Source organism: Heteronotia binoei, chromosome 7, assembly GCF_032191835.1.
Source record: "Heteronotia binoei isolate CCM8104 ecotype False Entrance Well chromosome 7, APGP_CSIRO_Hbin_v1, whole genome shotgun sequence".
In the NCBI taxonomy this organism is placed as follows: Eukaryota; Metazoa; Chordata; class Lepidosauria; order Squamata; family Gekkonidae; genus Heteronotia; species Heteronotia binoei.
In genome coordinates, this window is record NC_083229.1 from 39,514,563 (window position 1) to 39,537,656 (window position 23,094).

Below are 23,094 nucleotides of genomic sequence, written 5' to 3' on the forward strand. Positions count from 1 at the left end.
CAGGATGGCCCTCTGGTCTGATCCATCAGGACTCACATTAACTACTTTTCAAAACACAAGACATGCATAGTTTCCGTTCACTGCAACTGAAACACCTGAAAACACATCTATTTTGATCAGATGCACTCCTCATTTTTAACTTACACATACATAGTATTTCTTCCTCCCACTCTTTGCATTTCTAAACTCAGCTGAGTTCGAGAAAGTTCCAAGTGGTTGCAGTTTCTATAAGCTCTACTGGTCCAAATGAATTAGTTTAGAAAACCTGAACTCGCATTCTGCCCTTTACCTTTGGTTGATTTGGGGATGGGTGGGTGGAATAAATGTTGCATATTTTTAAGAGCCTGGATTCAGTGAAGCTCAAAGAAAAACATAAATGGAGTTAGTGCAGTTCTGCTTGCCCAAGATCTTTAGCAACACCTAAAGCTTCCTTCCGTATACATTATGTGTGCGTAAAGTGCTATCAAGTTGATCCAACCTACAGCAATCTCAGCAAAAGGACTTTCAAGGCAAATGAGAAGCACAGGTAGTTTGCCACTGCTTTCATCTGCTGTGTCTTTCTTGGTGATCTTTCTTCCAAGCAGTGACCCTGTTTAACTTCTGAATTCTGACAAAATCAGGCTATACCATACCACCTTCGTTCTCCCCTACACATTATAGTGTCCCAATACTGGTTTCACAAGACCTTTCACAAGCAGAAACTCCAGTGGGGACATAATACGTATAACTGGTGCAAGTGGCCACTGAGGTCTTTTTCTTGCATTTCCACTTTCACAAGAGCTCTACCACATGTGAAATATTTTGCACTGGATCCAACCCAATGACAAATTATCAAATTAAGAACATAAGAGAAGCAATGTTGGATCAGGCCAATGGCCCATCCAGTCCAACACTCTGTGTCACACAGTGGCCAAATATATTATATACACACACACACTGTGGCTAATAGCCACTGATGGACCTCTGCTCCATATTTTTATCTAACCCCCTCTTGAAGGTGGCTATGCTTGTGGCCGCCACCACCTCCTGTGGCAGTGAATTCCACATGTTAATCACCCTTTGGGTGAAGAAGTACTTCCTTTTATCTGTTTTAACCTGTCTGCTCAGCAATTTCATCGAATGCCCACGAGTTCTTGTATTGTGAGAAATGGAGAAAAGTACTTTTTTCTCTACTTTCTCCATCCCATGCATTATCTTGTAAACCTCTATCATGTCACCCCGCAGTCGACGTTTCTCCAAGCTAAAGAGTCCCAAGCGTTTCAACCTTTCTTCATAGGGAAAGTGTTCCAGCCCTTTAATCATTCTAGTTGCCCTTTTCTGGACTTTCTCCAATGCTATAATATCCTTTTTGAGGTGCGGTGACCAGAACTGCACACAGTACTCCAAATGAGACCGTACCATCGATTTATACAGGGGCATTATGATACTGGCTGATTTGTTTTCAATTCCCTTCCTAATAATTCCCAGCATGGCGTTGGCCTTTTTTATTGCAAACGCACACTGTCTTGACATTTTCAGGGAGTTATCTACCATGACCCCAAGATCTCTCTCTTGGTCAGTCTCTGCCAGTTCACATGCCATCAACTTGTATTTGTAGCTGGGATTCTTGGCCCCAATGTGCATTACTTTGCACTTGGGCACATTGAACCGCATCTGCCACGTTGACACCCACTCACCCAGCCTCAACAGATCCTTTTGGAGTTCCTCACAATCCTCTCTGGTTCTCACCACCCTGAACAATTTAGTGTCATCTGCAAACCTGGCCACTTCTCTGCTCACTCCCAACTCTAATTGTTAACTCAAATTGTTAACTGTAATTGTTATAAACGTTTTGTATTCTATAAAACAGATTAAAAGTCTTGCTTTCAGAGAACAAAGAACCAGAACCTTTATTTTTAAACATTAGCTACATCCACACATCTTTGAATGTTACACATTATTGTGCTACAGTAATTCTTTGCAAATGGATTTTTCTGCAGAATGGACAGTATTCTTTGTTCTAGGATAACAAAGAAGTCACCCTAATTGGCACAGAATACTGACACTCCTGAGCAACAAGCTTCATTAATCCAGTATTTGGTTCACACACACATCCACAACATGTGCCACAAAGCCAACATCAACTAGCTGGGGTAACAAAGTGGGATCCAAAACCCGCTACAAATTGGATGGATTTGTTTGTGCTTAGCGTGGGGTCTTCTCGAGACTTGCAGAATGAAGACTGTACACAGTTGCTGTTAAGCTAACTATATACAAGGTTTATTTACAATATTTATACAGACTGACAAAGCGCTCCGCCAACACATCCACTACACACACAGCACAAGCAGAACAGGTCTATAGCAGATTTATACAATTCAGTACCCAATCAGCTTAGTGCTGAGTCACTAAGCACTACCCCATTACATCACCTTGGCTGATGCAACCTGGAGCAATGCCAGCTTGTCCAGCTGTCATTTAGACCATGCAGAACTAGCTGTGGTCTGTAGACTGGATATACTGACAGGACTGAGGGATGACTTTTTATACATTTTTGCTAGGATTGTTGGGGGGGGGGGGGAAGTGTCAGCACTGGAATGTGCGATTGATGAGAAGTCCATCTCTCTGGAGATTAGCTAATCTAAAGAGGGGTTTTTGTGTGTGAGCATACTGTGGAAGAGAGTTTTTCTCCTTTTCCATTGCAAGTAAAAATATCAAGCAAAAGTGTTCCTTTAGAGAGAATGAGAGTTTAGATTGGCAAGTAGATGGCTGAGTACTTTACATGATGGAGTAGAAGGAGAAATTTTCCTGTTCAGTGTTAAGATAAGGAGGAAATGGTTGGGGCTGACACACAGCTCATTGTCTTGATTATTTGGGTCATTATTAAGACCAGATTACCAGGAAGGAGAACCCCTTAAGTCCTTGAAGGAAGGGCTCTTCAGTTGACTCCCATCAGATATAGCTTTCCCATGATTAATGGAGGAGTTGCTTCACATTCCTTGCACGCCCTCAGTGTGACTCACTGTCTTCACAATTTGATCCAGACTCCATTTTTCATTGCTAGGCCCATGCTAAGAAGTGTAAGGGGATCCAAAACAGAGGTCCCCTGTGAGGGGGAGTCCTGTGGCATCAACCTCAACTAAAAGACTGACTTAAACTAAAATCAGAGAGACACTTTGTGTGGCTGATTTGCTTAACCGTTCTGTGACAGATTCCTCATTCACTGATGGTTACTTTGCACAGGCAGAATCTCACTGACATTCCAAGTTGGCAAAGAGTTTATCTGGGAAGTAGCTGTCTGTCCATAATACTTCCAGACAATTTTTCTTATAGAAAATAACGATCCTTATAAATTCTATAAATAGACCAAGTAGTAAAATTTCATATTGTAACGAAGTTAAAATGATGCATTTTATGTTGTCCAATTAGTAAGAGACATTTCACCTTGATAGGAAAGTAAACAGTGGTTTTATCAGTCCCCCTCCCCAATTACGGGGGGTGGGGAGAGAAGAATCCCCCTCCCTGTGGCTTGAAAATTTCCAGAAATTTTACAACTCTAGTTGTTACTTAATTAGTTAAGTAACAAATTAGTTAAGTAACAAAAGGATTGATGGGACAACATTCCATAGGACTTCTTTGCTGCTTCCAAATAAAGATAGAATTCCAGAAGCATTTGATAGAAGAGTTGCAGTGCTATGGAACAGGCTTGTTCTTTGAAGGTAGGTTTCCAACACAAACCACTGTTATATAAAATCTGTGCCAACAGACCTTGATTGTCAAGGTTAATCTCTGGGAATTATGGTAAAACAGCCAGCTGCAGTCCTCTCTGTAAGCCTCACCTTTAACACACATTTCTTTATTGAAAGATTCTTCTGGGAGTTTTTTTTTTTTAATGAATTCTAGGTCTGCCCTTCAAAGTGCTATACTGGCACAATACCAGTTCAATTCAATAGGGATCAGGTTGTAAATTACTAATGAACGTTTGTAATTAAATGATATGGACTTACTGGCATCATCCATAAATTCAAAGTCACCCCCCAATTCAGCAGATGTCAAGTGGTACTGGCCAGGGTCCGTCAGGGCACTCAGTACAATCAGCAATACTACCGAGTTGATGATCTGGAAATGAAAGAAAAATCACAATAATAAGAACATAAGAAGCAACCTCTGGATCAGATCAAAGGCCCATCTAGTCCAGCATCTTCTTTCATACTGTGGACAACCAGATGCTCAGGAAGGCCAACAAAGAGGACATAGATGTAACGTCTCCCCTTAGCATTTCCTACTAGCCCTGGTATAAAGAGATTTACTGCTTTTGATATGGTAGTTCCCTTTAATCAACCGCATTGACAGAGCTCTGTTTAAAGTAATCTATGCTTGGGAATCATCAGCATGTCCACTGGCAGTGAATCCCACAATTTAATCACACATGGATGAAAGAAGTTATTTCCTTTTGCCTGTCTGACCTCAAGGGCCAGTGTTTTATGGGAGATGGGGAAAAGTTCTCTACTTCCTGTACCTGATGCATAATTTTAAAAACCTCCATAATGTCCCCTCCCCAAATTCATCATTTTTTCTAAACTGAAAAATCCCAGACTCCTTAGCCTTCAAACTATTCTAAAGTCATATGTGATTAACACTGAATGGAAACTACCCAAGAGGATACGAACTGATTGTCGCACCATAAAAACTGTCTAGATCAGACTATACTTTCCCATTATATTTTCCCTACTCCTTGGGAGGTAAGATGGTACCTGTGCATCTCACCTACTGGACATCTTCATTTCAGTGTAATGTTTGAATAAACATATTTATTTATTTATTGCACTTGTATCCCGCCCTGCCCAAACACAATTCGATGACAGATTCACATTATAACAATAAAACATTATTAAAACAGTTTAAATACAGTTTAGATGGCATTTTGTCTGCTTTGCATTAATTTATGATATTGTGGGGTAGATAGTACACACCCCATAGATGTTAAAAGTTCCTCCATTTAGTTATTAAAAGCCTGACTGAACAGATATGTCTTACAGGACCTGCGGAATTGTGATAAATCCCGCAGGGCCCTAGTCTCCTCAGGGAGGGCATTCCAGAGGGCATGTGCAGCGATGGAAAAGGCTCTTGTCCTTGTAGTGGCCAAACGGGCATCCTTTAACCTGGGGATCTTTAACAGATTTAATGAGCTTGATTGTAGTGCTCTCTGGGGCTCGTGTGGGGAAAGGCGATCCCGAGGGTAGACAGGTCCCAAGCCACATGTGCCTAAAATCCAACAGGTGTAGGCTGGACCTGTGTGGTGAGATTCACAGATAAAATAGGGAGAACCGACTATGAGCAGTTCTGACTTTCTGAAGTGGGATCCATTTCTAAATTCTGCCTTTTGGATCCACCACATCAGTACTGCAGGCAGCTGGTAATGTGGGTCTGGGAACTGCTTGGTACACCCATTGCCTCCTTTACTACTGAAGGCATAGGAACAGGGCTTTTTTGAGCAAGAATGTGCAGGAATGCAGTTCCGGCTGGCTTGGCATCAGGAGTGTGGCCTAATATGTAAATGAGTTCCTGCTGGGCTTTTTCTACAAAAAAGCCCCATGTGAAACAAAGGTGATGTCAGGGTGTGTGGCCTATTATGCAAATGAGTTCCTGCTGGACTTTTTCTACAAAAGAAGCCCTGCATAGGAATACACTTAACCAAGTGGGGACATTCAATAAAATGTCAGACTGTACAGACAAGAAGTGGCCAAATTTGCTTAATGTAAGAGCCGCAAAGAATAAACATCAGATGTTTGAGAGCTGCAAGACATGAGCGTCAGATGTTTGAGGGAGAGAGGACATATATGGGCAAGGAAGGAGGTGGAAAGAAAGCAACTTTAAAGGCATTCTTCAAACTTGGCGAACTGATTTAAAGAAACAAATGCCTTCTCCAAGCCAGTCAACAGGGCAGTGGGGGCTTCGAGAGCCACACAATAGCTGCAGTGTGGCCACCCCTGGTGCAGACTGTTTTCAGATTACTTGAAGGGAGCTGCAAAGGTGAGACTGTTTCCAGCTTCACTGCCTAGAGGCCTAGAAAGTGTTGCTAGCACAATCCCACCAGGATGTTCTTTTTAATCTCAAGGAATGCTGTAAAGGAAAGACCCATGTGGGTTCATGAGCCCCACTGCCTCCTCCACTGGTCATCATACCCCACCTTGTTCTGGCAGCATTGGCTACTATGCTCATGCTCCTACCATTTCTTTCTCTCCATCCCTTACACCACCTACCCAATCTTTCTTCCTTGCTGTTGCATGCTCCACACACTTTCCCTTCTCATCAGCTTTCTCCCCACCTCACCTCCTCTTACTACTGGGTTGCGCAGAGTTGTTTTTTCTCAGCATAATCTAAGAATGCACTTTTATAGTTTTGAGGTTTTTTTCAGAAATATGTCTCCTATCTTTACATGGCCTCACTACACAGATATTTTGATCCATACTTTGGGGCTAAGTTTGCAATTGCTGGAATCTGACTGGTTTTATGGAGAAGAAAGGTGGTATATATATTTAATAACCCAACAGCAATGGCAAGTGAAAGAATAAGCACAGCAAAAGAAGCATGGACTTGAAATGCTAATGCCCAAAGGCTTTATATATGTGCTCACATTTTTTGAAAATAATTTATGCCTACCTTGGACCCACTCACACTTTTAATATTATAGCAAGTGTTCAAAACAGAGTGCTTGCAGGATATAGCCAAGATAACTGGACTTCTTTTATAATAATAAATTTTATTTATATCCCGCCCTCCCCGCCTAGGCGGCTCAGGGCGGCTAACAACAATTCAACATTAACATAAATAGATAAAACATTGAATTTAACAATTAAAATTAAACATATAAAAACCAGTTAGTTAAGTTAAAATACATAGTTTAAGTTACATTATATATATCTGGCAGCAATAAAACTGTTCTGGCGCTGGTTCTGCCAGTTTAGATAATATTATAGATGGCGGTTCTTCGTTCCTAGCAGCTCAGCAGTCGATATCGTTATAAGCTTGTCTAAAAAGGGCGGTCTTGCAGGCCCTGCGGAACTGGTCGAGGCTCCGCAGGGCCCGCACTTCCTCCGGGAGCTGGTTCCACAGTGCAGGAGCCGCAACTGAAAAGGCCCGTGCTCTGGTGTTTTGGAGTTTGACCTCTCTCGGCCCAGGGATGGTCATTTTATTTTTACCCACTGACCTCAGTGCCCTCTGGGGTTCATATGGGGAGAGACGGTCCCTTAGGTAGGCTGGTCCTCGGCCATATAGGGCTTTAAAGGTAATAACCAACACTTTGTACCGGACTCGGTAGGTAATTGGCAGCCAGTGCAGTCCGCGCAGCCCCGGCCGTATGTGCTCCCATTTCGAGAGCCCCAATAGTAGCCTGGCCGACGCGTTCTGCACCAGCTGCAACCTCCGGGTCCGGCACAGAGGTAGCCCCAAGTAGAGGGCATTACAGTAGTCCAGTCTTGAGGTGACCGTTGCATGGATCACTGTTGCGAGGTCGCGACGTTCCAGGAAGGGGGCCAACTGCCTTGCCCGCTTCAGATGGAAGAATGCTGACTTGGCAGTGGCTGCTATCTGGGCCTCCATTGATAATGAAGGCTCCAGTAAAACACCCAAACTCTTTACCTGGTGCGCTGGTTTCAATGGTGCGCTGTCGAAAGTTGGGAGAGCTATTTCCCCTCCCCGGGTGCCGTGGCCCACACAAAGGACCTCTGTCTTCGCTGGATTCAACTTCAGCCCACTCAACCTGAGCCATGTCGCTACAGCCTGCAAAGCCCGATCTAGGTTCCCTGGGGCGGAGCCAGGCCGGCCATCCATTAGTAGATAGAGCTGGGTGTCATCTGAGTATTGATGGCAACCCAGCCCAAACCTCCGGACAATCTGGGCAAGGGGGCGCATATAAAGATCCTTTTGCAAAGGATCTTTACTTGCCATCTATATCTCCTCATAAGGGCTATGTGTCATGACCCAGATGGGGTGCCACCAGTCACTGCCACCACTCAGGAATTACGGTCCCTTGGGAAGGCCCAGAGTAACCTCCCAAGTCCTTCAGATCCCTTTGCTTTGGCCAAGAAAATAGGCATGTAGATCAGGCAGAGTAACAAACAACAACAAAAAGGTTTATTTTATACAGGAAAATCAATAAAGGGCAAGTGAACAGATAAGGTGCTTTAAAACTATAGTAATGTGGGTGATGGAAAGTAAACATAAAGTCCCTAAGGTGACTAAACTTAACTGTTCTAGGCCCCAGGTCTCAGCCTGCTCACTCTCTCCCTCAGAATGAGGGTCTTCCTCCTAACAGCAGCCATCCTGCCTGCTTGACTTCTCAGGAGGAAAGAACAGTGTCTGTCTCCTGAGAGCTTTAAAACAATTCCCCTCAGAGCCTACTTGGATGTTGATTGGCTGAAACAAGCACCAAGCATTCTGGGGATTGTAGATTGTCTTTCCCTACTGCAATATAGGCCTCAGAGGCTCCCTAGGCCTCTGTCTCACAGCACAGCACAGATCATGACACTATGTGTGACATATTTTTTATTTTTACGGACATCATTTTTAGGGTTTTCAGACACCCATCATACACTTTCTGTAAACTTCACAGAAACATTTCTTGTGCACACAGAATGAAGAAATTATAATTAGCTCAGCTGTTTTGGAAACTTTTAGGCTAAGAGATAGGATAGTGATCTTAAAAAACCAACTTCCCATTGCAATAGTAGCTGAAAAGGTACCAGTCTACTTTATCCTTTGAAAATGAAGCTCAACATTTAAAGCCAACTTTCCAGTGGGAGAAAAGCATGGTTACTGTTCCATACTGAAGTGAAACATGCATCCGTGCAGCCCACACATGCTATTGGCTTCTGAGCAATCACTGACTATCCCCTCCACATACACATGTCTGTTATAATGACTAGCATGCTGCTCCTTAGAAAGAAAAGTCACCTCTAACAGAAGACTATTATTCTATCTCAGTAATGCAGTCCACTTATATTATTAAAAATTTCTATTTATAGTTCATTCAATTCTAGGCATCTAAATGACTGAAAAATTATCCTAATTGCAATCCTTGTGAAACATTCCTCATTCACACAGATTACTAATCAGGATAATGCTGATGAGCTGAAGTCAAGGAGATCTTTTTCTGAGCTGTTGCTAGGTAACCATAAATGTGCCAGTCTTTGTGAAGAGGCCTAGTGAAACCAATCAGAACTGTGGCACCCACACCACAAGGCTCATGGCCATGGGCCAAGGACCATTTCCAGTTCCAGGATGGTATTAGTTACCGTAAACACACTCCATTGCCACTGGACCCAGAGGACAAAGGTTAGCAGCAAACCCATTCAATCATGTGTACATATGTATGTATGTGAGGAAGTGAGAGGCCGATTTGTTGAACAGAGGTTTTCAAAACAGCTAAGCTCACTTTTGGTACCAGAACACAGATGAAGGGGAAAAAGTGTCAGAGGAGAGTAGGAGTTTGGAGAAAATTTTATACATCCAACCCGTTTACTATAGAAATGAGACTTCTCCCTTTTCTTATATATGATTGTTAAAAGGCCAGTCTCTACCTGATAGGCTTGCCATTGCTCCCTCTGCTTTAGATGTTCATCAGATCTACCCTAGCAGGGAAAGCAACACCAAAATCATTGTTGCATGGCTCAGGTGTTTATGTTAGTGAGGGAAAAAAACTTAGAAAACACTTCTGCATTTTATGAACAGGAGCTTCAGACACCTTAAAGCAGGGGTGTCAAACATGTGGCCTGGGGGCCAGATCAGGTCCCTGAAGGGGTTCTATCAGTCCCGCAAGCAAATCAAAAGTAGGTTTGCAACTTATAGATACACACCTGAACAGCATACTCAAGATTGCTATGTTACAGACATTGTCTCCAGTTTTTGATGGAACAATTCAGAAGAGGCATCAGTGATCAGAGACTGTTAAATAAACAAAATACTGCAAGAGTGCTAACGTTTTAATCATGTTTTAAGTTTTATTTTATCAAATTTTATCAAATTTATATCCCGCCCTCTCCTAATGGGCTCAGGGTGGCTAACAACAGTTAAAAACCACATAGAATATTAAAAACAATATACAATAAAATCCACACATTTTAACCACAGAATTCAAGATGCATGTCGATGTTTCTGAATATCTATATTTGTCCAGTGGGACTGTCAGTGCTGTGGGACATTTGCTACCTCCCCTTAACTGTTGGAGGCAAGCTTAAATAGTTCAGTCTTACAGGCCTGGTGGAACTGTGGCAGATCCCACAGGGCCTTGATGTTTTCGGGGAGGGCATTCCACAGAGTGGGGGCTATTGTCGAAAATGCTCTGGCTCTAGTGGTGGACAATCAAACTTCTTTCAGTCTGAGAATCTGAAGGAGATTTTGGGACCCTGAATGTAGTGCTCTTTGGGACACATATGGGGAGAGGCATAAACTTTTAAAATGTTTTTTTTAAAATCTTTGTGTTTGTCTGTGTCCTTTATAAAGTTATATCTCCACTACCTGGCATTGCATTTTATGACACACATGGCCTGGCCCAACAAGGTCTCATTTATGTCAGATCCGGCCCTCAACAAATGAGTTCAACATCCCTGTCTTAAATACTTTGGGGGAAGGGCCCACTGACCCACAGACACTACTCTGTCCTCTGGCCTTCTGAGGGGCCTAGATACCAAAAGCCAACAGAATTTCCACCTGGCAATGCGCCACTGTCCCAGGCTGCCCAAACCTCAGAGGGATTTCATCTTCATGGCTTCTGTGCAGGCACACATAGAGACTGCACTTTTGCAGGCCAGCCACGAAGAGGAGCTAGCAAGCTTCATAAACAAGTTAGAGCCCTAAAGTGCTCCCTCTCCCCTCCATCTTCAATGTAGCCTTGGACAGGAATGACTGTGGGGGGAGGAGGTGAGCATTCTTCCCTCAGTTCTTCTGAGTGGATTTCTTTGTTTCTTCTTCATAAAAAAGGGCAAGATGGCACTTTTAAAGAAGTGTGAGGAATGTGGCCCCAAAATGAGGCAAAATGATGAGCACAAATCATGTCTGTTATGTTTGGGTGAAGGTCACAAAGGTATTTCATGCTAGGCTTGCTGCTAGATAAGGAAGGCTAGATAAGGAAGGGCAGCTAGACTTAAAAGCGGCTTTGTGAATAAAAGCTTTGAAAGTTCCAGGACTGAATTCAGATGAACGTCTGGGAAAACGATCAAGGGCTCCATTGGTAAGCTCAGTACTGACTCCCCTGATGCCAAAGAAGCTAAAGAAATCAACTGTTACTCAACCAGCCTCGGAGCTACCAGCATAAGATCAAATAAAAAGTCAAGCAATATGCATTGCCCCTTGATGCACCACACACTATAACCTCAACACTGCTTGTTGCCATGGCATCAACAATCCCCCTCACCGCCAAGTGGAGTCTTGGAATCGTGCATCGTTACTGACAGATCATGCTTCTCTGTTGTTGATAGTCACCAATACCAATCAATATTGACCTCTCCTTGAGGCTGAGAACTCTCTCACCTTCAGAGCAACCAGTGTTCCCTCTAAGCTGAGTTAGCGTGAGCTAGCGCACAGATTTTTAGCCTCCAGCTTACAGATTTTTATCTTAGCTCAGGATGGATGACCCCAGAGTACACTACTTAATGCAGTAGCTCACAACTTTCATAGCAGTAGTTCACAAAGTAGAATTTTTGCTCACAAACTGCAGCTTAGAGGGAACATTGAGAGCAACACCACCCATCTCAGACTAGGAAGTATTTGAGATCCTGCCAGTGCAACCTCCTGTGCAATGTGGACTATAAGAGGAGGGAACCTCAAATCAGTTCACTACAATAGTTCCCTTTTCCAGTAATGTTCCCCACACAATGGGGCTCATGGGACCAGCAGCAATTTCCTCCATTATATCCACTGTCTCAGTCTTCTAAGCCCAGAAACAAGAAATATGTTACTGCCAACCAATGCGTCATCATCAAAATGTTACGTCTCATTTTTCACACTCACAAGATGCACTGATGCCTTCACCAGATGAGACAGTGGGTAAGCTGTCAGCTCTATTGCCCACACAAGTCTTGAAACTTTATGCCGAGCAAATAATATGTATGTCTAAAGCCTTAAGTATAGAATACCTCTCTACGGAGCCCCAGCCTTTAGATCCAATAATCAAAGTCCTATTCAACCCAGAATCTGGGCCTGTGGCTCTGCCATTACTGCAAGGCATACAAGATATTGCTATGAACACTTGGTCCAAACTAGCCTCCACTACAGCTTCAGCAAGGAAATTTGAAAATGTGTACATGGTGAAAAAAGAATGTTGTGCACACCTCTTTCATCACCCAAGAGCCAACTCCCCGGTCTCCAAGATCCTTTCAGCTAGACGACAGTCAGGTGCCCACTCTATACCAATGGACAAGGAGGACTGCAGACTTCTTAGGCCAGAAGGTCTACTCATCAGGGGCTGCGGATGGTGACTTTTACAGCCATAATGGGGCAATATCAGATGCTGCTATGGAATAGGATGTATACTACTAGGGAAACAGTAACTTACCACCTGACCACCTCCCCTCCCCAATGCATTTCTCTGAACAGTGGCAGTCTATGTGGTATGGAAAACTATAATCAGCATTCAGAACAATAAAAGTAAAATGTCCACCCTCTCATCACAGCAACAGATTGAGCAAGGAGTATAATCATGCAATTTCTGTTCCTCACTCTGTACATGGCCTAACTGGTCTTGTTCTAAGGTGGGCTCATTAAGTTTAGAAGTTACAGCATTCAAAAAAATTCCCATTACCTTGGTGTTGTTGTTCAAACAGACTTCTGGGGTTTTTTCCATATTTGTTTTATTTCTAGATTTAGAAGTTCAGCACAGGAGAACACAGGGTAACAAATCTGCTACTCCCTTTCAGATCTCCAAAGAGTCTCTGCTTCCCAAAATGCTTCAATCAACTCCCAGAAGTCTCTTTTTTCTTTCTCTCCCCCCTAACTCACATTTCTTCATGCAGACACATACTGGTCCCCTCCCCTCTTATAGAAAGGAGTCATCTTCTCTAAGCTATTATGTATATTTAAAAGAGCTATCAAGAAGACAACTGAGGAAGCACCTCCTGACCATTGTCAGCCATTAATTTAACAGAATAATAGTTAATTAGCAACATAGCAGGACAAAAAGAAGCCAAAACCAATGGGTGCAAGACAAGTTTACCAGAAAACTATCTTTCAAACTTCCCCAATGCTTTGGAAACACATAAGTGTGCTCTCTCAGCAAAAACAACTGAACCCTGGTCAAGAAAGCAATGGGTTGTATTCCACGTAGTGCAAGTGGAGCTGTGCTGATGGAACAGAACTTCACTGCCTTTCCCCTCCTTCTGCAGCCCCTGGACAATCCGAAATGCTGGATTCATGGAACCTTCCCTCCAGGAACAGCACTTGACACTATGTGGCATTCTGCAACAGAGGGGATTGCTCCTCCTTCCTTTGTCAAAGAGAATAACAAGCACTGGCTCCAATCTAGTAATCATAGTAAGTGAATTTACAAATTGTATAATTGAAGAAATTTCGTTTGGATATACTAAAGCACATAGAAAGTTACAAATTTGGGCAACCCAACATGGAAACGTAAGTTGAAGTTAAAACAGCGGTCTGAAATTGGGTGGTGCAATTTAGGATGCTTGAGGAAAACCTTCCTAGTGCTCCGGACAAGACACACATCTCTGTGCATCCTCAGAGGTAGAGCCAGTGTCAACATACCAAGATGAGGCAGCTGCCAGAGCTTCTGGTGTCACCATGGAAATGGCTGCAGGTAGAGCAACCTGCTGAGAGCACAGGTGATAGGAGATCTTGCAAACAGGCAGGGGAAGAACACATAGGCAGGTGAGAGATGTGAAGATTGGTGGAAGGGAATGAGGATGTGAACAAGTGGTGGGTGGGGGAGGGATTCCTTGGGAATTCTGTGCCTGGGACTGCCAAAACCTGGAACCAGCCCTGCTCAGAGGTGATGTTTCTGCTTAAAGGCACTCCGCCAGCTTTTGTTGCTGAGCTAGAAGCACCTTGAAGGAAGTATTTACTTCCCTACAATGCTCGTGATTCCTGCATTATTGCAATAATGTCCTACATTTGCTATTTCAAGGACAATCTGTGGTACTAAATTAAAAGTAGCTCAAGATTATGGGTAAATATTCCCATTTACCTGGGAGAGGTGGAGTGCCTGCCTATCTGTGAGCAGATGTACTAGACACAGCCATGCAGGTACTTTATGTGTTGTGCTTCAGTATCTGCAGTCCTCACATCTAAACAACAATACTGAGATGTAAAAGCATGTCCTGGAAAGAAACACAGAATGGATCACTGGCACCAAAACGGCTTAATTTTTTTGTTTGTCTTTTTTCTTTTCATATTTTAGTCCAAAAGAATGTATGTTTTCAGATGTTGCTATAATCAAAATTTCACAACCCAACTTCCACTGCAGCATAGTTCAGGGTATACAGGCAATACATACAGAGTATACAAGCAGTGTCTCTGAATGGAGAAGACTACCTTTCACTCTACCAAGAGATCAGAAAAATCACCCAAGGACTGAAATAGCCCAGACTGGCACAGAGGCAACAGACAGTATTATCAAATAACGGATTAAAGGAGGACAGACAAGAAGGATGTTGAGTGTTTTGTCTGCATGTGAGGCAAAACAAGGTGACTTTATGCAGCAGTTACATAAAGGATAACGCTGGAGTCAGTTACTTCAGCTCTTCTGTTCCTGTGCCACAAAATGCTTAAGTCACACACCGAGAGCCAGTGTGGTGCAGTGGTTACGAGAAGTGGACTCTACTCTGGAAAACCAGGTTTGATTCCCCACTGTAACACATGAAGCCTGCTGGGTGACCTTGGGCCTTCAGAACTCTCTCAGCGCCACCTACCTCACAAGGGACAGGAAGGGGAAGGTGATTGTAAGCTGCTTTGGGAATCCTTACAGTGGAGAAAAGCAGGGTATAAAAACAATTCTTCTACACATCCCAGCCTAACAAACTTCCTTATAAATCACATCAAGGCACACGAAACATACCAGACACCCCTTCATTTCAGAAGTACTGTGTGACAAGCCACAACACAGACACCAGAGTGACTAGTAACAAGCCTCTAACTATGCCCTAACTGCACCCAGCTACTTCTGGAAGCTGCACACATTGGAGTTAAACCAGCACTGGCCAAATTCTCTGTTCTCCAAATGGCAGTCCAGGGGCTGGAAGTGTTCTTGGCCGTATGAGTGATCTTTGTGGTCAGGCTCCCTAAGTATCGTGATGCCACTTAACAATAAAGGCATCGGGTTCAAAATTCAGAGAGAAAGAGTGCTAGAATGCTGATTCCATCTTATGTGGTCTTTTTTCCTTGCAGAGAAACTGTAGACAAAAGTTTCACCACAGCTTAATTAAAATCTAGTAGGACTGCAGGGAATAAAAAAAAAACAAACGATTGAGGGTCAGATATGACAGTGAACAACAGCTATCCTTCACTACTCTAAATCAATCATCCAGTATAATTACCACACTTTCCTGGATGCACTATACCAATAGGGTGCTAACCAATTAACTAGCCAAATATCTACGTATTTCTCTTTCATTTTTACTCCGATGTGGTATACAGCGGTTAAGAGTATTGAACTAGGACATAGGAGACCAAGGTTGAAGCTGGATGGGTGACTTTGGGCCAGCCGCACACTCTTATATTAGCCTAACCAGAATGGCTCAGGCTGAGTAGGTTGAAGTTGAATCCAGCGACGACAGAGGTCCTTTGCCTGAGTTGTGGCGGTCTGGGCAGGGAAATCCCCCTACCAGCATTTGACGGTATGCCATTGAAAATGGCGCACAAGGTCAAGAGCTTGGGGGTGCTACTGGAGCCTGCCCTGTCAATGGAGGCCCAGATAGCAGCCACTGCTAAATCCACTTTTTTTCATTAGGCGGGTGAGGCAGTTGGTCCCCTTCCTGGAGCGTGGTGACCTAGCAACAGTGATCCATGCAATGGTCACCTCAAGGCCTCTACATGGTGCCGCCCCTGTGCCAAACCCGGAAACTACAGCTAGTGCAGAACACAGCTGCCAGGCTGTTATTGGGGCTCCCTAGATGGGAGCACATACAGCCGGGGCTGTGGGAACTGCACTGGCTGCCAATAGTGTACTGGATTCGTTACAAGGTGCTGGTTATGACCTTTAAAGCCCTATATGGCCAAGGACTTGCCTAACTTAGGGACCGTCACTCCCCATATATTCCCCAGAGGGTACTGCGATCTGGGTCTCAAAATCTATTGGTAATCCCCAGGCCGAGGGAGGCCAAACTGAAAGTCACCAGAGAAAGGGCCTTCTCAGTTGTAGCCCCCCAATGGTGGAACCAATTGCCAGAGGAGGTGTGGGCCTTGCAGAGCCTTTTGCAGTTCTGCAGAGCCTGCAAGACCACTCTTTTCCAGCTGGCCTTTACTTAAGAAGGAATTTACTGTAGAAGGAATATCGTCGCCACGGAAAAACTGTAAGATGCATAACATCAAGATTTTAACACCAAATCAACTTAGATGGTTTTAATGCATGATTTATAATATTTGATTTATAATGTATGATTTATAATATGTATGTATGATTTATAATGTGCAGTGTTTTAATTGTTGAAGTTTTTATGTTGTGAGCCGCCCTGAGCCCGCTTCGGCGGGGAGGGCGGGATATAAATTAAATATTATTATTATTATTACCTTAAAGGATTGGTGTTGTGAGCAGAAAGTAGAGGAGAAAGATGCATGCTGCTTTGACTCCCAACTGGGGAGAAAGTAGAGGTATAAATGAAACTCAAGGAGGCATAAATGATTCCACCCTCCCTGATTTTATTTTCATAACACCCCTGCAGATGTAGGTTAGGTTCTCTGTGTGTGCGCAATGCCACTCAGTGAATGAGGATTTGATTCCAGGCTTCCCAGTTCTATTCTAACCACTATATAACTCTTGCTCTACATAATGTCACTCAACTGCTTATTATTTGACAATCCAATATTGTCAAATATTCCATGAAACCAAGAAAGTCACTGTGTAGGTGGCCCATAACTTAGCAAGAGCAGAAGAAAGGCCTGATTGTCCCTAAACTGTCAGGAGAAAACCTAGCAGCACAGCACAGCTTTTCCAACTGACTGACATCTCCAAACAACAGAAGTCCCCATGGCCAAAAAGGTGGAAAAGAAAGCCAATCAGTCAGTACACAAAGGTTTGCTGCAAATGGCTTTCTTTTTTGAGATTTTGAAAATGTGGACTGAATCTGATTATGCTGGGATGTACCACAAATAGAAGAACTGTTGGTAAATTATTTCTATTAAGAGGGAAAGGTTAGCGAAGGGGGATTAGAAATGAATCAAGAGATTTTTCCTAATACTGTAATTTGCATTCCATTTTCAAAAAGTGATTTCTTTGTTTACAATAACCATTATACTAGTATTCAAATTAGTTAAGTACTAAACCTATTGATTCTCCAGATGGTCATTATTTATCATCTTAAAAGCACTGTTTGCTGTTCCAGTAATGCGAATTATTATTTTTTTTAAAAAAATTGAAGCCTTCTCATTCTCAATGTATAGTTTAAAAGGTGGTTAACATTGTTGGCCTAATTTTAGGGGTAGATAGGATTGCTACTTTTGAAATCCCATTTGGAGATTAAATAGGATTCTGGTTACACTCCTTAATTGTCCCTTATAAATAGACAGACCAATTCTCATCTAAGCAAAAGACAGCAAGCTAAGCTTTTAAGACCATTACATCACATTGTGCAGCCAAGGTCTAATAAAGGGAAAAAAGAAAAATTGATATCTCAGAATCTTTTTTTTGGACCTATTTCTTCAGTATGGAAAATAAAATTACCTGAATGTGTTAAGCCCTGAACTTTCCCCCATGACAGTTTAATTAAATATGAGGAAGGTGATAGTCAAGTAAACTCTGCCCATCTTGCCCAACAAAGTCTCCCATGGGTTAGGAAGAACTCTGGCAGCTTTAAGGTCAGTAACTACAAGCCTTCCAGGATTATGCACTTCCTGGTGGGAGTGGCCATTCTGCAGTGCTCATAATAGCCACATGCCTATTTTTCTTCTGGCACCCAAGAGAGGCCAGACCAGGGAATTCACTTCCAGGTCACCTGCCGCCATCTTCACCCTTCCCAGTAGGATTTGCTGTTGCAATATATTTACATATGTCCAGGGCTTTTTTTAAAGCAGGAACACACAGGAACAGTTCCAGCTGGCTTGGCATCAGGGAGTGTAGCCTAATATGCAAATAAGTTCCTGCGGGGCTTTTTCTACAAAAAAGCTCTGTGTGAAACAATGGTGACATCAGGGTGTGTGGCTTAATATGCAAATGAGATTCTGCTGGGGAGAAAACTTAATGGGAATGACATAGAAGTGAGAGAAATATAAGCAAAGTATTGGAAAATGTGGCTTGGATAACGCAGTTGCGAAACAGGAGAATTTAGGCCGGTTATGCCAGTAAACTGATACTGAAAGTGTGTTGGAGTATTTTGTGCCTACATTGTGCAAATCCGGACTTATTTTGAAAAGTAAAATTTGAAATATCATACCAATATTTTGAGTGGCTTTTTTGAAGATAAGAGACTGATAAGAGGTGTATTCTACACTAAGCTGTTGCTTATTTTCTATGTCCCATAATAAAGCAAGAGGGATTGATTAAAATTACCATGTCACATGGGTGAAGAGGGCGGTTCCATTTTAAATTGCACTCTAAATCAAAGTTTCTTATTTTAACCCATATATTTCCAGTGCAACCAGGCTTCTCAGTTGATGGCTATAAGTGTCTTATTGCACTGTCTGTAACATACTTTATTTTAAAAAATACTTAAGAATAAGAACATAAGAGAAGCCATGTTGGATCAGGCCAATGGCCCATTCAATCCAACACTCTGTGTCACACAGTGGCCAAAAAACCCAAGTGTCATCAGGAGGTCCACCAGTGGGGCCAAGACACTAGAAGCCATCCCACTGTGCCCCCCCCCCAAGCACCAAGAATACAGAGCATCACTGCCCCAGACAGAGAGTTCCAATGATAAGCTGTGGCTAATAGCTACTGATGGATCTCTGTTCCATATGCTTATCCAATCCCCTCTTGAAGCTGTCTAGGTTTGTAGCCGCCACCTCCTGTGGCAGTGAATTCCATGAGGAATGATTAATCTTATGATACATCTGATTGTACTCATAGATGTAATTGGTACAAAGCTGTGTGTCAACTTTGATCCTCCCAGCAATTCTTCTTATCTGTCTCAGGCTATTAAATATGTAGCTCAGCTACAGCCTACTATCGCAGCACCATCACCCTTGCAGAAAACATCTTCTAGGAGACATTAGGAAGGCATCTAACCCAACAATTTTAACAAGCTACACAATACAGAGGGAGTTCAAGGGATTCTGACGGTGTTCTCAGGGGCGTAGCTAGCGCTTTGGGGGCCCGGGGCCCAAGATTTATGTGGGCCCCCCTATGTGTGTGCACGCCGCCAGAAACAGGATATGATGTCACTTCCGGTGATGTCACTTCCGCAGGATGGCCACCACTTGCGAGGGCTCATAGAATTTGACCTCCTGGTCCAATCTTTTTGAAACTTGGAGCCTGTTTTGGGGAGAGGTATCAGATGCTATGCTGCTGCAAATTTGGTAACTCTACCTCAAAAAACAGAGCCCCCACCCCAGAGCCCCGCAGATCAATTCTCCATTACACCCTATGGGAATCGGTCTCCATAGGGAATAATGGAGTGCCCAGCAGACATTTAACCCCCCCCCCAGGCTTTCTGGTGACCCTGAAGTGGTGGGAGAGCCTCCAAACCAGGGGATCCTCTACTTCCACCCGGGAGGGGAGTTCTAAATCCGGGAGCCCTCCAGGCCCCGCCTTGAGGTTGGCAGGCCTCTCGATCACAGCAGCTCCCTGGTCCTCCCAGCTCTCCAGAGCCCTTCCCAGGCGCCAGGCAGCCCAGCAGCCCGACGTGGTGACACCTGCGCACAAAGCAGTTCCTCCGGCGCCGCGGCGGCGAGGTGCAGTCTGGCCAGGCGCGGTGTGTGTGTCTGTCGTGCGATCAGGTGTGCCAGGCAGGCGTGCACGTGCCCGCGCGAGCCAGCAGCACGGGGAAGACGACTCTTTTTTTTTTGAAAAAGATTTATTTGTACAAAAATGCTTTATACAAAATACAGTAAGTCATTCATGATTTGTAACAGCTCTCCTCAGTTCTGGCCAGTGGATCCAAAGCCTCCTGAGCCACGTTCTGTGTCATCCAAAACCTGGACTTCTTCAAGTTCAGGATAGTAGATGCGTTCACAGATCAGCTGGGCAATCCTGTCCCCTCTTTTAACTTTAAAAGTTTCTTTTCCAAAATTGAACAGTACTACACCAACATTTCCTCGGTAATCCTCATCAATAACCCCAGCACCAACATCTATGAAGTGATTTGCAGCTAATCCAGACCGTGGAGCTACTCTACCGTAGCATCCAGAAGGAAGAGAGATCTGAATATCTGTTTTTACTACACTCTTTCCCAAAGGAGGGATCTCACAGTCATAGGCACTGTACAAATCGTAACCGGCCGCCCGGGAGGAGCCCCTGGAAGGCGCGACGGCGTTCTCGGAGAGCTTGGTGAAGCGGAGGGTCAAGGCGGGCTCCTCGGGGCCGGAGCCCTTCAGCCTCTTGCCGGGAGGTGAGGCGGGGGTGGCTGCTTCGGAGCAGGGCATGGCCGCGGGGCGAGGAAACGAAGGAGGGCGGGCGGCGGAGAGAGCGAAAGACGCGGTTAGGTCGGAGCGGCAGAGGGGAAGAAAAAGCGCCAGGAAGACGACTCCGACGACGACTCCGACGGCCGGCCGCCGCGGGCTCGCCCAGCGCGGGGACTACAAGTCCCATGGTGCCCCGCCGCAGCCCCGCCGCCAGCCGCCGGGCGGGGGATCCCCCGTCCTGCCCTCGGTGCGCTCCGGGAGCAGGGCGCGCCGCCTCCGCCTCGTCCCCCGCTCCGCCAGCTGCGGCGGCTCGGCAGGCCCGCGGCGCCCATGCTGCCCCTGGCCGCGGCGCCCTGACGACGGCCTCCCCGCCGCCTCAAGCCCCCTTTCTCCATGCCGCGCGCGCTGGCCCGCCTCACAGCACCTTAGCCCAACACGGCCATTGTTCGGGGGCCCCCCTTGGCAATGCGGGGACCCCCGGACCTGGGGCGACCCGCCCTCCCCGCCCCCCCTCCCAACGCCACTGGGTGTTCTGATGACCATTCTTTAGGTTACTGGTGATGGAAAGTGTGTCAAGCCACATCGACGGTGACCTTGAAAGGTTTTCAAGACAAGAAACATTCAGAAGTGGTTTGCCATTGCCTGCCTCTGTGTAGCGACACTGGGTTTCCTTGATGGTCCCATTCAAGTATTAACTAGAGCTGACCCTGCTTAGCTTCTGAGATCTGATGAGACTCAGCTAACCTGGGCTATCCAGGTCAAGGACTTTAGGTTATTAGGAGAGTTGAAATCCCCCCACTTCATGTTTAGTCTTTTTTTGAAACATGCTCTGTGTTTGCCTGTTGGTGAATTCTCTTTTATAAGCCACTCTGACTTCACACCCTGTGGATGAGAGGACAGGCATCATTTTAATGTTTTAATAACTAAAATAAACAGAACTCAAACATATTCAGAGCCCCATCCCGGGTGGCCCAGGCTACCTGGTTAAGTGCCCGGACTCATATCTGGGAGAACCAAGGTTTGATTCCTCACTCTTCCACATGCAGCTGCTGGAATGACCTTGGGTCAGTCATAACTCTGTCAGAGGCTGTTCTGCTAAAGAGCAGTTCTTGGAAAGTTCTCTCTGGCCCTCCTACCTCACAGGGTGTCTGTTGTGGGGAGGAGGAGGGAAAGGAGATTGTAAGCTGCTCTGAGATTCCAAGTGGAGAGCAGGGTATAAATTCAATCTCCTCTTCCTCCTCCATCAGATCTCAGATGCAAAGCTCAGTTAACCCTGATTAGTACTTAGATGGGAGACCACCAAGGAAGTCCAGGGTTGTAATGCAGAGGTAAGCAACAGCAAACCACCTCTAAAGATTTTTTGCCTTGAAAACCTTTCAGGGTCAACGTAAGTCAGCTATGACTTAACAACATTTTCCACCATCAATGTATACAGAACACCCACTGCTTGGATGCATTAGGCACACGTGAGTTCATGCAAGGAAAAATAGTGTATTTAGCTGCACATGTATAGTGGTGGTTACAATATCAGACTAGGACCTGGGAAACCCAAGTTCGAATATATCACACTCTGCCATGGAAGCCTGTAGGATGGCCTTGATAAAGTCACAAACTCTCAAGCTTACCCTACCTTCACAGGACTGTTAGGATAAAATGGAATTGAGGAGAATGCCATAAGCCACTTTGACTCCCCACTGGGAAGAAATGAAGTGCGTAAATATTGAACAAATAAAAATTGCTCCGAAGTCCTCTCCAGAAGGGACAGGAATTTACCAAAGCCATGTTAAAAATAGCCTAAAGTGCAGTAAAGCACTGCATAGCAAAGAGTTCACCGCTACCTCCTTCCCCAGAGCTACAGGCCAATACTTACTGAGCTCAGGGTTGCCAAATCTGAGAAATTCCTGGAGATTGGGGGTTGAGCCTGGGGAAGAGTTTGGGAAGGGGAGGGACCTCAGCAGGGTATAATGCCATTGAGTCCACCCACCAAAGCAGCCATTTTCTCTAGGGGAACTAATTTCTGTAGTCTGGAGATTAGCTGTAATTCTGGGGAAAATCCAGTTTGACAGCCTTAGCTGAGCACATGCTATTGGTATTTAAATTACACTGTGGGGGCAAAAGGAGGAATTTGGTTAGAGATTCTGAACTTCACATGTATCTTGGCCCTTGGAGCTCCTTCCTGATAAAAAGGTCTTAAATTATGCTTTAAGATATTGTACATTTAGGCCTCAATATTTGTTTGTATTGAATCTTTTAATTTTTAAATATTCAAGCAATATAAATTTTAAATCAAGTTTTAAAAAACCACACCACATGTTTGCTTCTCTCTTCTGCACCTTGTTCTTCCATGGTACTGTTTTGTAAGAGATGCTTAGCATAACAGAAAAGTTATCCTTT

General features: G+C 44.4%; 2 protein-coding genes across 2 annotated transcripts in view; both read right to left on the reverse strand.

The window, feature by feature from the left end:
- LAPTM4B (lysosomal protein transmembrane 4 beta) overlaps positions 1-23,094 on the reverse strand; it is an 82,719-nt gene that overhangs the window by 35,563 nt on the left and 24,062 nt on the right. Inside the window, exon 2 of the mRNA XM_060243459.1 lies at positions 3,987-4,098. Coding sequence (XP_060099442.1) covers positions 3,987-4,098 — 112 coding nt within the window. The remainder of the gene's footprint in view (positions 1-3,986; positions 4,099-23,094) is intronic.
- LOC132575051 (deoxyuridine 5'-triphosphate nucleotidohydrolase-like) lies at positions 20,135-20,748 on the reverse strand. The gene has a single exon (XM_060243461.1). It carries the CDS (start codon positions 20,719-20,721, stop codon positions 20,218-20,220), a length of 504 nt encoding a protein of 167 aa, XP_060099444.1. The 5' UTR covers positions 20,722-20,748; the 3' UTR covers positions 20,135-20,217.

What these genes read in the sequence shown, in the direction of transcription:
- LOC132575051 (XM_060243461.1), bottom strand. Translation starts at nt 20,721, where the DNA reads ATGCCCTGCTCCGAAGCAGCCACCCCCGCCTCACCTCCCGGCAAGAGG.